The sequence below is a fragment of the Ctenocephalides felis genome, unplaced genomic scaffold (genome assembly GCF_003426905.1).
Source record: "Ctenocephalides felis isolate EL2017-DRISC unplaced genomic scaffold, ASM342690v1 CF-g0.4_SCAFFOLD_01492, whole genome shotgun sequence".
NCBI classification, from domain to species: Eukaryota; Metazoa; Arthropoda; class Insecta; order Siphonaptera; family Pulicidae; genus Ctenocephalides; species Ctenocephalides felis.
Window position 1 is genome coordinate 38,751,145 of NW_020537646.1, and position 20,452 is coordinate 38,771,596.

The window sequence follows — 20,452 nt, forward strand, 5'->3', positions numbered from 1 at the left end:
TCGTGCTTTTATGCGCTCAATTGAATTAAAAAATAATGCATCTCGATCGTTCGACAAAATGTTTCAGAAGTGAAATTTAAATTAATAAATCAATCAACTTCATAATGACCAAAAAATTCCAATTAAAATCGAATTTACCTGGATATTCTACAAAAATCAGAACAGTTACGATACTTCGTGTTTTTAGATACGCATTTGGAGATTTTCTAAATGTAGATTATTTGGAGAGTTGTAATTAAACATTTGTAACCTCTCCCAATTAAAGAAAGCCTTTACTTAAATGCCTCCTCACCTAATTACCATTAGCTTTATTTATTTATTTATAGTAGATGCATTATTAAAAATCAGACTTGAATAAAATTCTCAAATGAACAATATATGACTAAATACAACTTCCAAAATTAAATTTAGCACAAGAATTAAGTTCTACAGAAGTCGTTTCCTCTGTATATTTAAATAAAAAACTTTAAATAATAACATAAAAATATTGAATATTTTTATATTATAATAAAAATTTGGATTAAACTTTATATTAAAGCAAAAATGATAATTGGAAAAGTAAGTATTAGTTATGTTTTTAAAACGAAAATTATTCAAATTCGTTTTTGCATAACTTTTAATATCAGGAAAAGGACATTTTTTAATGTTTTGGCCTGCAAAAACCAATGTATTCAGTCTAATTCATGAGGTATTAGCAATAGAGTAATTTATATATTATCATATAATAATGGATAGTACTACCCTAAGGCAGGTCCATGAGCTGAGTTTAACTCCAATTCGATTCAGGAAAGGATAGTGTGACAGGTTTCTTATTGTCATTTTAATCCGCAGTGCCCGAAATGGGCTATTTTCAATATTTTTCATCTATATATTCAAGTGAAAAAAGACATACCTGCTGCACGATGTATTATTACTATATTATCATATAGTATTGGATTTCTAGTACGATATAGATAATAAAATAATCGATTAAAAGTAAACAAACATTCAAATTTCCGGCACCTCAAAATGTAGGAATATAGTAAGTTAATATGCATCAGTGTCGAACTGTAACTAAAATTATCTTCATTTTGATAAAAATTTAACTTAATCGTTATTGAATATTTTCATTGAATATCATCAGCAACGTTTAATAAAAAATAAATGGCATCACTATTGTAATAAATCTGAAACTTAGAAATAAAAATAATATTAGCTAATGGACTTACATAATCAATCGACTGCAACAAACCAAACACTGAACTCACTTAAACACAAACTGAGGTATCGTGCCGATTATAGGGTAGAAGTAAACTTCAGATAAGGATAGATTTTTTTTTAATGTGAATAATAAACAAATATTTACCAATGATGTCAGCAGACTTTTAATAAATACCTTGGTATGGAGCCGATTCTGTCGTAAAATAAACCTATGTTAAGGCAAGGCTTATGTGGTTGCTGTGCAGATAGGCATTTTAGATAGAAAAACTTACATAGAAACTTCGCAAATGTCTAAAAAACTGTTATCATAACTGCATCTTTGATATATGCACATATGGCTTGATATCATATAAGTGAAGTAGCATTTTATATGCAAAACGCCTGATCGCATAGCAGATACATGGCATTTAGAGAGTATTTAGCAGCATTTTCTATGAAAACTGGAACGTAACATAGCCTTGCCATAACATTGGTATATTTTACGGCAGAATCCATACATGTCCGTTTGCACGTACAATTCCTAAAACTACTTATTATATAAGTATTATTTTGATTTTTGTCATTTCACGTATATGAACATGTTCGATTTTCTTAAAAAGCATAATTTATTCATCTGATTTTATTGCATTTTTAAATATTATTTATTGGCATAAGAACGTTAACTATTTCAATATAGGAATGTTATCTCGACTGATTTGAATAAGCAAAACAACTAAAAGTAAAAAAAAAATAAGCAAAACTAGGCAGAGAAAAATATTTGTGGGAAATACTTAATTAAAAATGTGAAGACTTTAATTTGAACAATACTTAAAAATATTTCAAAATAAACATCAATCCATCAAAAATTAATTGTGTATTATTATTGCTTTATGAATGTTATGAAAACCTTACGAGTTTAGTAAATTAGATGAGTTGAGTTTTTATTCAATGTACAAGAAAAAATCAAAACTTAATATTTTTATAGTTAAATATGTACTATACGTTAAATGACAAAAATCAAAATATGTAATAAGTTATGTAATAAGTAGTTTTAGGAATTGCACGTGCAAACGGTCATATATGTTGGCTGATTCTGCCGTAAAATAAACCAATGTTATGGCAAGGCTATGTTACGTTCTAGTTTCCATACAAAATGCTACTAAATACTGTCAAATTTCATTCATATGTTATCAAGCCACATCTCAAAGGTGCAGTTATGGCAACATCGTTTATTTGACATTTGCGCATTTTCTATGTGATCTATTCTACCTAAAACGCTTATCTGCACAGCAACCATATAAGATTTGACACTTTTTAGTACCACTTTATATGAAAACTGCTACATAACATAGCCTACATCATTGGTCTATTTTCTATTTTACGGCAGTATAATTTTGAAATAGTTTTAGCGAGTATTGAAATAATGTTTGGAACAAATTAGTTTCAAAATTCACATTACCAATGTTTATTATAATTAATTTGATTTTGTATTCAAATTCATAATCGGCTAAAAATACTTTGAAATTAGAGTAATAACGATTTACAATTTATTAACCAAAGAAAACCTAATCTGCTTTAATGCAATTACTTCATAGTTACATAATTTCATAATTATATTCGATTTTTGCTTAAAAACCGCGTTTTTAAACATTAAGTGATATTTATAACTTTACAGAGTTTGTAAATTTCATAAAAATCTAACTATTATAAATGATTTGCATTGAATTCACGCCATTGGAAAGGAGTAATAAAGTGTTCAGAATATGTTTGCGTTCATACAATAAATTTACGTCAATCGTAAATAAGATACGAAACTACATACATTTGAATACGACTACTTTATTTATATTCAATTTATCAAAAGCATTTGAGTAGTATAGATTTATAAAAAATTTAATTATTTTTATTCAGTGATTCTCAAACGCCTATAACTATGTGCAAATTCTCATAACAAAACGTATATAATTAATTGTCGATGTTTTAACAAGCCAAATATAATTTATACAGATCCTAATTTAAATCGAAGATCTCTTCATTAGATAGATGATCTACCATAGATCATAAATTCTAACAATGTGATTGAACAAAATATTGACCGATCAATATTATGCGATAAAATTCTTATGAAAACATCAATAAAATTTGTTTAGAAATTCATTTTGTTTTTTTTCAGTTTTATATTTTCAAATGCTTAATGGAAATGTTCATCAAAGATGAAGAAGGAAATGATAATTTTATATGAAGCTACATCTTTATTCGGTTGAAAAATTATTAAAATAAGAGAAGTATATTCAAATTTCAATTATAACATTTTTGTTAATATATATATATATATATATATATATATATATATATATATATATATAGTATATAATAAATATAATAATAAAGAAACTTATTTTTGTGATTTATTAATTTTATAGATTTGTAAAATGATGAATTTCAAGTCTTGTACATTCACATAAAAAACTAGTTAAGACATCGAGCACACAATTGATGCCGTTTCTTAAATAATAAATTCATAATACAGTTATTGTAGACCAAGAGCCCGTGGGCGGATGACAGTATGTATTTTACGACACCTGAGATTTTGTGCATCGATTCCTCTATACCTATCCTACATGAAATGGGGACTGACTAAGCCCAAAGTGGCGGACACAGCTACTGCGCAGCTGGTAAAGGTACCTTTTTTTCGCCCATATCCGAACCATTTTACGACGGTTGCCGTTTCGAAAATTTGAAAATATAATATTATTACTATCGTAAAATACCAATGGCAGACGATTATCGCGCGGTTAACATGGTGGCAGACGATTTTGAAAATGCAGAAAAAAAATTTTATTGAATGTATTTTACGATGTCTGCCATTTACATATTTTATTCCTTATAGTATCAAAACCTTATATTTATCACGGCAGACGTGTACCTCTGCTGATGTTGGTGGACCAACATCAGCAGAGTTAAAAAACTCAGCTACCATTTGGCCTGATAGTATGCATAAATCTCCATGTTTTATACCGATATAAGCAATTCTTTCATAACGATAATACAAATTAATATTTGTTAGTTTATATGTGACATTTAATAATGTTGATGAGCGGAAAAAAGATTTTTTACGCTAAATTCGTAAAGATTAAAGTATACAAACGATAACAACAATTATTGTAATATTTATTCTATTTTTTTATTTATTTTAGTCTAATTTCAAAATATTGTATAAAAATAAAGTTATACAGTATATATATATATATATATATATATATATATATATACTTTATTTATTATAATCTCGGAGCCATATCTCGCTTTTGATGATTCCTCATCATCCGCTGAATCAGATTCTATAAAATAATAAATCAGATGTAAAATAAAAATTATTTGAAAATCCAACTGAAGATGTTTGATAAAGACATGATTCTCCGACCATACTTTAATGCGCCCAACAATGTTGGTTGCTTGTTATAGATATTATTCCTAATATAGTTATAGTGGGCTCTTAAAAATTGTTGATAAAACACGAGATTGAACTTGCACCAAAATTTAGAATTTTTTCTGCTGAATTGTTCATTGACATTGTAAACTTTATAGTTATTAATGAATAGTTTGTACCGTCCAAGAATCACGTCATTTAGGTCTTTTTGCATGATATATTTGGCAAATATCTTAGGTGGTTTTCTGTTAAATTTTCTTTTTTGCTAAACCGAGTGTAGCAAACCCTTGTTGAAGATCGATATTTTTTATTTAAATTTTGTTAATTTATTTGAATTTCTGAGACTGTCAATTATACAATGATAATCACAAATGTCCAATCGTGTGTTGTTGAAGATTTTTGTTGTACTTCACATGAAGAACCTGACACAAACATTATCAATCACGCGCGTAACATCGCTGAGCATATCGTTGCAATATTCCTATTAGAGCCTTCTATACTGCAAAATATCAGTATAATATTGGTAATATGAATTGGTAATATGACATAATTAAGAAATATAGTAATTCAAATATTTGGATGCTAAATGGGGTTGAAAATAACCAGAGATATATTAACATCACGAAGTGAACTGGTTAGTTGTTTGCCAGAATTTCAATTTGTTGTCATGCTTTTACTGGTTGTGATTTCAATCCAGCCTTCTTTAACAAAAAAAAGACCTTACAATTCTCTGAAAAAAATCGATCTTCAACAAATGTTTGCTACACTTAACAAAGAACCCACATACAATATCTTTTTAATACTATTCAGCTTAATTTTTTAAGTATGGTCGGAGAATCTCGTCTTTATCGAACATCTTCAGTTGGATTTTCAAATAATTTTTATTTTACATCTGATTTATTATTTTATAGAATCTGATTCAGCGGATGATGAGGAATCATCAAAAGCGAGATATGGCTCCGAGATTATAATAAATAAAGAAAGTATATATATATATATATATATATATATATATATAATATTGTATAACTTTATTTTTATACAATATTTTGAAATTAGACTAAAATAAATAAAAAAATAGAATAAATATTACAATAATTGTTGTTATCGTTTGTATATTTTAGTCTTTACGAATTTAGCGTAAAAAATCTTTTTTCCGCTCATCAACATTATTAAATGTCACATATAAACTAACAAATATTAATTTCTATTATCATTATGAAAGAATTGCTTATATCGGTATAAAACATGGAGATTTATGCATACTATCAGGCCAAATGGTAGCTGAGTTTTTTAACTCTGCTGATGTTGGTCCACCAACATCAGCAGAGGTACACGTCTGCCGTGATAAATATAAGGTTTTGATACTATAAGGAATAAAATATGTAAATGGCAGACATCGTAAAATACATTCAATAAAATTTTTTTTCTGCATTTTCAAAATCGTCTGCCACCATGTTAACCGCGCGATAATCGTCTGCCATTGGTATTTTACGATAGTAATAATATTATATTTTCAAATTTTCGAAACGGCAACCGTCGTAAAATGGTTCGGATATGGGCGAAAAAAAGGTACCTTTACCAGCTGCGCAGTAGCTGTGTCCGCCACTTTGGGCTTAGTCAGTCCCCATTTCATGTAGGATAGGTATAGAGGAATCGATGCACAAAATCTCAGGTGTCGTAAAATACATACTGTCATCCGCCCACGGGCTCTTGGACTATTGTAGATGTTGAAAAATACCACAAATCGTATAATGGTTTTATGATAAAACGAAAGGAATTTTATAAACACATGCTTTTTGTAAGCAATCAAATTTAATGTAAGTCAACCCAATAGGAATCATATCTCATTTTAGGAGAAGCTCTTGCATCAGATCTTCCTAGCCTCTTTGATGTATTTATTATAACACGCCTTCAAAATCGAATTTTGATTTTGTGCATTTTGTGTCATTTGCGATATAGACTTTTTTTTTTGAAAATTATGATAGCAAATGAGAATACTTCCTCTACAAGTAAAATACAATTGATTGTAAAAATTATTAATTGATAGTAGACAATTATTGTCTACTATATCACGGAATGGTCGCCATCGATAATAGTCGCCATGTGGTTTCAAAATCGTAACTTTACAACTTATTGCAAGATAAAGTTTATATAGTATTTAGATACATTAGATTCTTTCTCCTTACATATATTGTAATAATAATATATTTAAAAAAATTGATTCAAACTTTAGACACAAGCATTTTTATGCCGCCTAAGTAATGGCTTTCATTATATATAGATGCAAAACATAAAGCAGAAATTTAATTTTAGTCAACGATTTTTTGGATATATTTTCTATTTGCTGCAAACAATGAGAAAAGCGTATGGCATTCGTCTTTCAGATGTATTAAAAATGAAAAGTTAATATTGAATTAACAGCATGCATATTGGGTTTACAAAATCAGAAAAAAATCAAAACTATTAAATAGACTTACATAACAAGCTGCTGGAACCTTGAACAAACAATCACTAAACTCACCTAAACACAAACTGAGGTATTGAGCCTGTTGTTGGGCCAAAGTAATCTTTAGATAAGGATAGAAGATTTATAAATGTGAAAAATAAACAAATATTTGCCAAAAGGTGTCAGTACATTTTTAAATAACAAATATCTTAAACCACTTCTCACCAATAAACTACATTTTTACTTCGAACGATCATACAAAATAATAATTTATAATATAAAATAGTAGTCAAATGATTCTTGATAGTTCTGCAAAAATTTGATACAAAGAAATATATATCATTTTTTTATGAAATTCTATATGCATTTATTAACTTTAACCGTAACCGTAGGGTAAGTTATTATAATCGTCCAAAAATTGAAATTTCAAATTTTTGCATTTTTTCACGCTTTGAAGGTTTCTGAAAATTTTGGCATACCTTAGAAAAAATGGTTGTTTGTGAGTGTGTATTTATGTATGTATGAATACAGTTTTTTGTCCACGATTTCGGTAGCACGGATCATCCGATTTGAATGATTCAAAAAATTGATTCGTATTGATAGGGAGATGTGCTGATTAGTTTTTGACAAAGGCAGGTTCAGTCGTTTCGGAGATACGGAGCAAAGAATGCAGAAAATAGAAATCGAGTTTTTGAGAGATCGGAGCATCGGATTTGAACGATCCAAAAACATTCAATTAGTAGTGATGGGGAGAAGTGGTGATTAGTTTTTGGCAAAGGCAGGTCCAGCGGTTTTGGAGATACAGAGCTAAATGTGCAAAAAATGGCAGTTTTTGAGAGAACTAAGCGTCCGATTTGAATGATTCAAAGAACTTTCTGCTTTAACAAAATAATTGCTTTTGAAAAAAAAAATTGTTTCAATTTGTTGTATATCGAAAATAATTCAGATTTTAATTGTAATTCTGACTTAAGTTCTAATATACTTTAAAGTAATATTTTCAACTTTGCAATTCATTTTATATACTTCTAATAAATATTAGACAATGTTACAGTATTTATTTATAACAACCTATTAGAAAACACTTAATATTCCTCGAACATTTCCTTACGGTACGGGAAGTTCCAGCAATTTTCCTTAAAGCACGATGCCATACACACCACTAGTTTCATTATTATTATAGCATTGATGATAAGTAATAGCAAGCATTATTCAGTAACCAAAAATTTAGCAACTAATTAATTAACTGGATAATAAATAATATCTTGGATCATCTATAGACAATACAAATTAATACATTATATTATTAACAATTTTTTCATAATGAAATTTATTAAAGTATTTGGTATTTTATTAAAAATTAAGCTGTTGAGGAGAACAAAAATTTCATAGAATACCTTAAAGGAGCTAGATAATAATTACCATTTATTACACAAATGCAATAGATGATACTATGATAATATTTATATTGCGAACGTTAATCTGAATTAACCTGTTGACCTTAAATATAAGAACTAATCAATTTACATTGGTTTTCGCATTTATGTTTATGCTGCAATTTGATGTTTTTCATGTGATACCGACCACATAGATTTGTTAGATGCAAGCAGTGTATGATTTATATTAAAACTAATAGTTAGTTATAAATGGAGTGGAAAATTGAACATGTTCGGCATATTCAGTTTGTTATTTCTATAACTGAAAAAAGGCAGCTGCCACTCACAAATAGGTATAATCCAGTCATTATAGTGAATTCACCTCGGAATTCGAGATACCTAGGTGTAAGTCTGTAAATATATAGTTAAGATGTATATTTGACACCCTAAAGTTGTCTGAAAACCTACATTTGGTCGGGTGTCAATACCATATGTAGGTTTTGAGACAACTTTGGGGTATCAATATAGAAGTATTTACAGACGTATTTTTTGGTCGGGTGTCAATACCATATGTAGGTTTTGAGACAACTTTAGGGTGTCAATATAGAAGTATTTACAGACTTACAGCTGGGTATCTCAAATTCTGAGATTCTTACGTAATTTAAGCTTAAATGACTGGGAAGTTTATGGTGCTGATTGTGCGTTCTAGAGGTTTTTTCTTAAAAAAAGAGCAGTGTTCTGTTTGGCCTACTAAAATTAAAATGATTACTGAATCATAATTTAAAAGAAAACTCATATAACATATTTGAGAGGCTAGGAAGAAGCTTTTCCGAACAATTGAAATGAAATACATCTTGAGGATTAGTTCACAAGATCACAAGCTTGGTATTTGTTTACCTCACAAATTATATGCAAAAAATCATCTTTACTCTACCACCCTTTTTTAAAAGGAAATGAACCATATATAGTAACTGTAGTTAAGTAATTGAAACATAGTTGCAAACAGATCACCAACAACAAACTCAATAAACCAGCAAATGGAAGATTTAGCATCCAAAACAGATCATTTCAGATGTTTACTGTCAACAATTAATAAAAGTGAATAAAGCAATCAAAAAAACTTTGCAGAATTGTTAAATATGAGATGTGCATTTACCTCACACATTTTTACCAACTTGAGGAAAACTGTTGGAGCTTGGCTGGAAAATGATATGACATACCTTATACAAGACCAGATTCAGCACCACCTGATTACCATATATTTCAAAGTATACAGAATTCTTCGAATGGTAAAACTGTCGCAAATGACAATTATCTTCACTCGCCATTGGTTCATTTTTTTTCTGATAAAAACCACAAATATGGGACCAAAATCATCCTAAAGATAGATGGCAGAAAGTCATTGAATAAAATGCAAAATATATAATTCAGTAAAAACAAATTTAGTTTTTTTTTAATATTTGATATACTTCTGCGTACTTACAAACACGAAGCGTTGAAAATCTATATGCTTGTTTATAATTATTATTATTATTATATTTAGGCTTTTAATTATATATATTTTTATTTAAATAATTATTAGCAACAAAGATACAGTAAAGCAATTATTTTTATCATTGATTATTTTCTATTTTTGCATCTATTTATTAACTTCCCGTAGGGTAAGTTATTGTAATGGGCCGAAAATCTAAATTGAAAATTTTTACATTTCTCGACGTTTTGAAGGTTTCTGAACATTTTCATACCTCAGAAAAAATGGATGTGTGTGTGTATGTATGTATGGAGACAAATTTCCAGTCACGTTTTCGGGCGCACGGATCAACCGATTTGAATGGTTCAAAAAAACATTCGATTCCTATTGATAGGGAGATGTGCTGATTAGTTTTTGGCAAAGGCAGGTCTGGCAGTTACGAAGATAAAGAGCAAAGAGTGCAGAAAATAGAAATCGAGTTTTTGAGAGAACGGAGCATCCGATTTGAATGATCTAAAAAACATTCAATTAGTAATGATTGGGAAAAGTGTTTATTAGTTTTTGGCAAAGGCAGGCCTAGCCATTTCGAAGATATGAAGCTGAATGTGCAAAAAATGGCAGTTTTTGAGAGAACTAAGCGTCCGATTTAAATGATTTAAAGAACTTTCTGCTTGTCTTAACAAAATAATTGATTTTGTCAAGTATTTTAATAAACTTTACAATATTTTTACAATAAATTATTTTATTTAACAAATTTTAGGTTATTTTATAATGTTTTAACAAATTTATAAGTGTCTTAATATAAGTATTTTCTTCTACAAATTTTTAGGTATTTTAATGAAAGAAACATTTTGTTTCACATTGTTTTAAGTGTTTTTAAATTATAAGTTTTTAGTTAACTAATTAATGAGTATTTTAACATTAACAATTATATAAAAATAATAATAATAATCATTTATGGTTTGCCTAATAATCATAATTTATGGTTTGCCTAATTGATATACTTTATATTTAATTAAGTAAATATTTCAATATTTTTGCAAACCTAATCTATTTATACTACAAATATTGAACTATGCATTAGCTTACTCTTGAAAAGTATTGATTCTATCTTAAAATTCAATTCAAATTTAATGAATATCTATTAAATATGTACAAGTATGTAATGTATGGAACCATTATCCATAACGTTTAAATTTACATCCAAGTATGACGACCATCCTATTATCTCGACAAATTGCATAATATGTGACCTGCCTAATCTTGCAGAGAGTAACACTCTCTTGCACACGTGGACTTACCTTTGGACTTAATTTTATATTTCATACAAAAAACAATTTTATTTTCAGAATTAAAAGATCTTCAGAATGTGAAAGGCTAAACAAAGGTGATAATGTTCATCAGCTACCAGCTTGGCTTAGTTTGCCGGTTGCTATAATTTTTGCTCTTCTCTTCTATGGAGTTTATGAAGCTTATGTTTCCCTTCCGAAGCCTGTAACGTTAGAAAATGAGGTAAGCTTAATAGAGGTTATAAATATTAAGATTTCTCAAGTTGAACTTGAAACTTGAACTTTAAAATAAAATAAAAATATAAAGAAAATATATTAAAACATTAAACTATGAAGAAAATATATTAAAACAAAGGGAAGTACTTATCATTTTTATCTATTGCACTTCATTTCTAATAGATAGTACTAATAGATAGTTCATTCATGATTTTTTTAGGCTTGTTTTTCATAATTTTTTTCGAGTATTTATCTGAATGTGTATAAGATATTTCTCTTAATTACATGGGTCAATTATTACGTTTCAGGCGAGCCATCCAGGATCATTTGTCGCAGAACGGGCAGAAGTCTTCTTGAAAGAATTAGTTGCCCTCGGACCTCGTATCGTCGGAGGAAGAACCAATGAAGTTCTTGCTCGAGATTTAATTCATAATGCTCTAAATAAAACTGCATCGGAAGCCAATCCAGCACATAAAATAGAAATAGATATCCAAGTCACTTCAGGACAATACAATTTAGGATACAAGCCATTTGGACTGGTAGGGATCGCCATGATAAGTATTTTGTTTATCACTTGCGTTGTTATTTATAAACGAAATAGTTCTATGAATATATTGGGAGTGTTTATCTAAAATATACGTCATAGTTTAGTATAAGATTTATAATCAACGTTAAACATTTACAAACAATGCTACAATTTACAATCTATTAAAAATGAACTAATTTGCCTTAACCAAGATTTGTGGAAATTATTACATATAATTTATTGTACTATGAATGTAAGTTTCTAGTTATTTTTTAAATATAGTTATACTTTGTTTGGACACATTTGCACTCTAGCTAAATATGAGAATTTTTCTATTTAATATATTTTTGAGTTATTATTTCTTCATTTAAGACAAATATATCACATACATCTTGTTGTAATATGTAAGCGATTCAAACAAATTAATTACAAGACATATTGCCTTAAAGTTCAGCTTTTTACCCTTTCAATACGAGTTGTCTTAATTAAATTTTAAATATTACCACGTATCACCAAGGGGAGGGAGGGGTCCAAAAATACTCAAAAATTGATCACGTGATTAGTAAACGCCCCATACAACTGTTTAAATTTAAAGGCGTTATAGACGAAGTCAGCCGAAAAAAATCATAAAATAGAATAGATGATTTATTACATTCCAGAGTTATAATAGCAAATGCAAATACGAGAATAAATCACGAATATCCATTTTAAATACTAGTTTATAAATATGTGTGCTTTTACATTTACATGAAAATCTAATATAATTTTATTTTATCCAGGCCACCGTGTACAGGAAAATGCAGAATGTGATAGCCCGAGTAACACCAGCGCAGGGCAAAGAACCAGACCACGCGTTACTGATCAATTGTCATTTCGACAGTGTGCAGGCCGGTCCTGGTGCGACCGACGATGCCCTTAACTGCGCCGTTATGTTGGAGGCACTGAGGGTTATTACATCGACCAACAAGACTTTTAAGCATGCCTTAGTTTTCCTATTTAACGGTGCTGAAGAAAATGGACTTCAAGTTAGTAGTAAAATTTGTTGTCATAAATTATAAATATGAATAAAATCGATAAAATAACTCTACTTAAAAAGTACTATATTTATATACGGATATTTACAAGGGAGTATCTTTGTGTAGAAATTCAAAAAGAAAAATTTTCTTTTTTTTCCATATTTTAAAGGTATATCAATTTAAGAGTACGAGAGGATTTTTAAAAATCTCATTTATTTTCGGAGATACAGCTGTTTGACCATAATAATCCTCTTCTGATTCTTTCCTTTTGCGAAACTTTAATGTCGTTTTTATCAAAACTGTCTTTTACAATACGCCCACGATTATTCGAGTTCTACTGGACCGATTCATTTTAATTTTTACTATTTTTTTAAACAACTCAGGAACTAAAAAAAGTGATAAGAAATTGATCTTTTTTTAGTACAGTTATTCTGTCAAAAATATATTTTTTTAATTTTAGCATATGCCATCGCGACATCATTCTAGATTAATAATTTCGGATTACAAGGAGAATTGCATCGTGGGCACTTCAGCCACTACTAATAATTAAATTATTAACTTATTTTGTTTTCATTATTTATGCACTCTTTGATAAAGAAATTATAAAAAAAACATGATAGTATAAAAATTGATTGTCTTTTTCACGATGATTTAAAAATGACCTAAAATTCATGTCTCAACACTACAATACAGTAAACCCTCGCTTTACGCGGCAAGTGCGTACCGTGCAGTATGGGAACCGTGCTATAAGAAACTCGTATTTAACATACAATTCAGGCTAATTCGTAGTGCGTTCTATGGAACCTTACATAGTGCAGTATGGGATCCGTGCTATGAGAGACTCAGAGTTGGTACAAATCGTATCATTTTTATCGCGCTGTATGGAGACCAAGGAATACAACTTGAAGTAGGAGTAATACGGACGATATGACATTTATGACATTGACACCTTATTCAAAAATTGGCGCGACACAGTAGTCAGCTCAAACGTGTTCTTAGGCAGCTATTATATAATCAAGCATGTCTAAAAGATAACAGTCGATAACAAAATTTACATCAATACCCGTTTGCACAACGAACTTATGGGCTGCTTACTAAATACCGTGTAATAAGAAGTCCGTGTAGTCGGAGGGATGTCGGATTTTTAGCTCCGTGTAGTATGGGAACCGTGTATCCAGAGTGCCGTGTAAAGCGAGGGCCTACTGTACTCTCTTAATGCAATTTGCCTAATCAAATGTTCTTAATTTTATTGTATGAATTAAATGATGTCGAATACAATTTTTCTAATTCTCGAGAATAATGATAATTAACGCAATTAGAAGATAAATAACATATTTTATTTATTATTAACTTCCCAAAGGAGTAGTTTATGTTTTCATCAAAATTAGTATCAAAATTTTTGGCGTTTGTCAAAATTAGACCTTTCACTGACGTTTGCTCAGAAACGACTGAACCGATTTCAGAAATTTAAAAGGCATTTCATGTCTCTCGATGAGGATTATCGGTTTGCAGTTTTGTGCGACGATCAGCCGAGCTGTTTCTTTGTAATTTGGAAAAAAGTGTTAAACTTTTCGTCCACATTCGCTAATACTACCGAATTTTAAAAAATCAAAAACTGTTCGAAAGATATTAGTTGGGAATGATACTGATTAGTTTTAGGTTCTGCCGAGCCTCTTTCTTGTTATTAACCGTTGAAAAAAAAATTAAGTCGATTTTTATGGAACTTTTTTTGGCGATATATATCATGGTCTTATAGAACTTATTAAAAATTTACGGCCTTACGGCAAGTAGTTTAATTTTAAAAATTCATCAAAGTTTGAGAATATGAGTAGTTTTTTTGACGTTGGTTAAAATTAAAATTAGACGATTTACTTGGTATAACGATAGAGTACTTGGCCTTAATAGACATACTAAACTATTAAAGTCTTACGGAAACTGATTCGATTATAAAAATTGTTGATTTTCGAACATTTGCTTTTAGAAAATACTTCGAGTTAACGTATTCGTTCGTTTTTAATTATGTGCAATAAATCCACTCGGAATACTTTTAATCACTCATAAATTAATTTATTCTTTATTGATTAAGTCGATTATTTACACATATCGGAAAGTTCATGTAACTTGCCTCAAGGCAAAATACCAATACCAACTAGTTTACGTATGGAATAGTAGTATAGTGTTTCAAAATAGTTTGCAATCTATCTTACCGTGAAATATCATATTGAAAATACATTAATTTTGTATTACCAGAGAAAAAATAAGGCACTAGAATAAACTCATTGATAAAACTTAAGCAATCGGAACATGACTAAATTTTTCACAAGGTAGTAAAGTAACAAATCTAAAAATACCTTGTATGCACTGAAAAAAAACTTTCAATGATATAATGTGTAGTTAAAACCACTAAGAGAAAAGAATATTAGCAATTATTACAGTAAAATCTCACTAACAATCCAAATTTTCCAAAAATATTTATTATTATTAACTTTATAGAAATACATATAAATTATAATATAAATACATTATATTATAATATATATGTGGGTGTGTGTGAGCTGAATCATCTGAGGAATTTTACCCTTTTTGTTTTATTAAAAAATTATAAATTTTGTAACAAATCATTCTATATAAATTGTATTTGAAACTGTTCATTAATATATAAAGCATAATATATAAAATACATCGGATTTGCAACACAAATAGTTAAAACGGATAATATTTTGAATATGTTGGAATGAGGAAGTCGTAATTAATATCGCTAAAACAGATCATTGTCTGTCCAATTAGCCGCTGTCTACAATATTTTCACTAATCACCGTTTTAGAACTGTTTCTTGATCAATCAGTCGCAATGACTGACTCGACTCGACCATCATTCCAATCAGGATCTGAGATCTGGCTTGATATTTCACCAGATTCAAAATGAATTTGCTTCATGATGAAGACTTATGTATTTTTTTCAGAATGATCTTCGAAATGTATTCATAATTTGCTACATCCTTTCTTCATTATTGTTGTTACCCTGATTTTGATTTTTTTCTTGGAGTTTTCGGAGGTTATTATTTAAGCTTTGAATATCATTATATAATGTATCCCGTTTAAATAATGTTTTACTTTGGCCAGTTTTGATTTCCGAGGCCGATTCTGACTTCATTACGGCTTCGGCACTGCCAGAAATCATGTCGTATAATAATATATCTGGAGTTCCGCTGTCCAACTCTTCTCTGACTGGTTGGTGCATGTCATGGCCTCTGTATCCTACATAAGGTCTTAGTAACATCACTGTAATGTCTGAATCAGACGATTCTTGTGAGTCTCTTAATTTGCGCTCTTTGACCTTACAATTTTTCTTATGAAGCGGACGATTTTTTATATTTCTTTTAGAATTTTCTGGCCTTTGTTTTTTTATGCTCGACAAATCATTCTCTGCTTCAACACCATTTACGATTTGATTTTCGTTTTCATCATCCAAATTTACTTGCTTACCTTTATTATTTTCATTCGAAATATCTTCTCCAGCTTCAATGTTCTTATTATCTTCTGTATCAATGGTATTGCTTGGATCTTTCAAATTCTCATCTTTAACTTTAGAATTTTGGTGTTGTTTTAAGTGGTGTTTCACACTTCGCTTCGAATTCAAACTATCAACAATATTACGATTTTTTGAAGGGAACTCGGATTCCTCTTCTTCCAAATCTTTTTCTACGGTAGTTTTCGCAGTGTTTGAATAATGCTGAGATTCTTTTGGTTTATCCGTTCTAATAACTGGTGGTTGGTCCAAGAGTTCTTGTTGTTTTAGTAGTAATAACTTTTTTGCTATTTCTTCGTTTTGTGCATCTGCGGAGTTGCTGTTATCACCATTATCTAGTTCGTTTTTAATATCATCAGTATCAGAGTTTTCCTGAAAATTTATTAGTTTTTCTTCCCTGGCAATATTTTGTGAATCCAAACTATCAATTATTTTCTCTTTTGTTCCGATATTTTTCTTCCTGCTATACTCACTAATATCATCTTTCAATGCAGTGTCAGTGTTTCTAGTAGCGGCTATTTTCTTATGATCTTGCAATTTGTTTCCTTTGGCCGTACAACATTGCTTTTGATTTGAAGGATGGTTTACGTGTCGCTTGGAATTTATCATTTTAACTAACCCTTGTTTCTTGTGTGTCGGCTTATCATTAGCATTTTCAATGTTTTCCAGGACTGTATCTATATTATCCTCAGAATTTTCCTGGTTCGATATAATTTTATTGTCCTCATCACTGGATGTTTTCGAAAGTTCGTCTAGTTTTTCATACGAAATTTCGGAATTTTGTTGTTCATTTAATTCACTTTCTAAATTACTGGAACGATCTTTAATTTTATATCCTTTTTAGCTTTGTCATCTTCATGCAAAATCGCATTCAGTGGATCATCTACCATGTATAAACTAGAATCTTCATCCTCGAAGCTACCTTTTTTGTCTTTCTGCAATAATGGGTCTTCATCCTGCTGAAACTGATTGTCGCTGAGAATTTGTTCTTCCGTATCAAATGGATCTGATGGCATATTCATCACCACATTTTCGCATTGAGTGTTTGGCCTAAAGCGACCTATAGGCATCCAACAAGTTGCATTGAAAATTTTTAATAGAAGTATAAAAATGACAAATGCCTTCATGATTGTTGTGATTTTTCCAGTTTTTTTAAAATATTATATTCAGATGACTTACATCTGATTATTCTTCAATTTTCTTCTGTGTGTAACTTTTTCAAAACATTTCAATTTTTTTAAAAAAATTTCTTCATGAAACTGGTTTCGAAATATAAAAGGTATAAAATATTATAATTACAAAACAAACGCTTGTCATTAGAGCTGACCAATGAAACAAAATAAAAATCTAAACTGACAAAAAAATACGAAAATAATTGAATGTTACTACAGTTTATTACAAGAATTCCCGGGAATATTAAGATATTCATGTTTGACGTTTTACGTATGAAATTTTGGAAAAATACAACCAATACAAATAAAACAGGCTGTATTTCTTACATTAATTTACGATATCATTAATTTAAAGCCCGTCTAAATCTGTCAACAAATAAATTATTTTATATACAATACAGTATTTTTTTCTGTACAATTTCTCATGATCGGTATTTCTGTGAAGACAATTTTTATGTTTATAATACAAGGATAGTTTTTCTTTCCACAAATTTTCCAAATTCAAATATAATTTTTGTATTCGGTGCCATTGATTGCTGGTTTACGTATGTTTTGAAAAGAAATGTCGAATGATTTATATTTCTAAAGATTAAATTATGACTGATTTTCAAACGGGCATCAACATTTTGATCGAATTTTACTAAATATTTTCACGAGCGATTTTATGGAATTCTAATTATTTCGCATTATTATCAACATTTTTAGGCCAGTCATGGGTTTATTACGCAACACAAATGGGCAAAGAATATCCGAGCTTTTATTAATTTGGAAGGTGCTGGTTCAGGTGGTAAAGAAATTATGTTTCAAGCAGGACCAGAACATCCTTGGCTCTTAGATGTGAGTGATTTTAGGTCCTAAATACTCAAATTATATACTTAAGTTATATATTTAAATATTCTAATTGATGCAATATATAATATAAAATTATTTTCATTTAGCACTATGCCGATTTTGCACCGCATCCATATGCTCAAGCAATTGCCGAAGAATTATTTCAATCTGGGTTGATTCCATCGGACACAGATTTTAGAATTTTTAGAGATTTCGGTCATATACCGGGTAAGTTATAGACGACATTTGGAATATATTTTTAAATGCTTCTACATTGAATTGCAAATTTATTACAACTAGTGAAAATGTAATTAATTTCATTTTACAATAGAATAGTCTACAACTTCGCATCACCGATTTTATCAACATCAAAATTCGTTCCTCGTTAAAATGAACACTTTTCAATAATATTATTTTAGTTATTACCATTATGACTTTTATTATTGTATTAATAATAATTTTTATATTATAGATAAAGTTACTCCTTATTTATTTTTATTGACACTTAATATTATTATTTATTATTCATTTTTGAATTTCTCGTTTAAATAACATCATACGGACGTCAGTGAATACAGAAAATAATGCTGTAATATTAAGTTCATTTAAATTAAAAGAAATTTTTTGATGTTTGTTAAATCTATAGTTGGCTTCAACGATCACTAAATTCATTTTTATTAAAAAATTTATTATGTGCGGTACAATTAAGGCGCAAATAAGGCGGGTAAAACTAAATTCAAAATTTTAGTAGAAACTTATTAAATCACTTATTTTTTTATTATTTTTTATTTCTTTTTCACAAAGTCGACCAGTCTGTATTTTGCTTAGTCAACAAAATAGTTCTATTCAACGGTTTCAAACATAAATTATTATAATTATCAGACATAATATTGCAGGGGTAGGATTTAGGTGGTATGACTTGAGCAACCTCACTCTATTTACTTTTATCTTACTATGTAGTAAAACAGAATACGAGAATTTTATAAAACTACTAGATGACCCGACAGACGATGTCCTGTGCCCATGTCTACAACTTTTAATATAATATACTAATATTTACCGTTTACCTAAAAATAATAATTATTGTTTTTTAAATTATTCTTCGTTTTTTGCAATTTTTAACTTCCCGAAGGAGAAGTTTATGTTTTCATCAAAAAATCCGATTCGCTAATTTTATGTTTTCTCGACGTTTCAAGCCATTCTGAATCGAATGAGACCAAATTTGGAAAAAAAGTGTGTGTGTGTGTGTGTGCGTGTGCACCAACAGATTTTTTGCCATAAATCGCCGTTTTCTCAAAAACGGCTGGACCGATTTCAAAAATTTAAAAGCCATTCGATGTATTTTGATGAGGACTATTGTTTGTCAGTTTTGTGCGACGATCGGCCAAGCCGTCTCTTCGTAAATAGCAGAGAAGTGAAAAGTTTTTTGTCCACGTTTTAGCCCGCAATTCTGAATCGATTTTGAAAATTCAAAAATCGTTGGTAGAGATCGGCCGGGCCGTTTTCTTGTAATAAAGTTTTAAACAAAAAAATTCGACGATTTTTATGATTATTTTTTTGACGGTAGATACCATAGTCTTCCAGATCATACTAAAATATTACGGCCCTACGACAACTGGTTCAGCTTTAAAAATTCGTCAAAGTTTGCAAAAATTGGTATCGTTTTTTTGGCATTTGTCAAAATTAGACCTTTGATCGACGTTTTCTCAAAAACGCCTGAACCGATTTTAGAAATTTAAAAGCCATTTGATGTATTTCGGTGAGGACTATCGTTTGTCAGTTTTGTGTGACGATCTGCTAAGCCGTTTCTTTGCAATTTGAAAAAAAGTGTTAAACTTTTCGTCCACATCTAAGCTCATCCTAAAATTGAAGCCGATTTTCATGGAACTTTTTTTGGCGATATACATCATGGTCTTATAGAACTTACTGTAATATTACAGCCTTACGACAAGTAGTTTAATTTTAAAAATTC

The 20,452-nt window shown here is 29.4% G+C and overlaps 1 protein-coding gene across 1 annotated transcript in view; it reads left to right on the forward strand.

Moving 5' to 3' along the window:
• Positions 1-20,452, forward strand: part of LOC113370028 (endoplasmic reticulum metallopeptidase 1-like) — a 34,135-nt gene that overhangs the window by 6,227 nt on the left and 7,456 nt on the right. Inside the window, exons 2-6 of the mRNA XM_026610676.1 lie at positions 11,252-11,414; positions 11,716-11,946; positions 12,713-12,958; positions 18,355-18,486; positions 18,588-18,708. Of these exons, the coding sequence (XP_026466461.1) occupies positions 11,252-11,414; positions 11,716-11,946; positions 12,713-12,958; positions 18,355-18,486; positions 18,588-18,708 (893 nt within the window). The remainder of the gene's footprint in view (positions 1-11,251; positions 11,415-11,715; positions 11,947-12,712; positions 12,959-18,354; positions 18,487-18,587; positions 18,709-20,452) is intronic.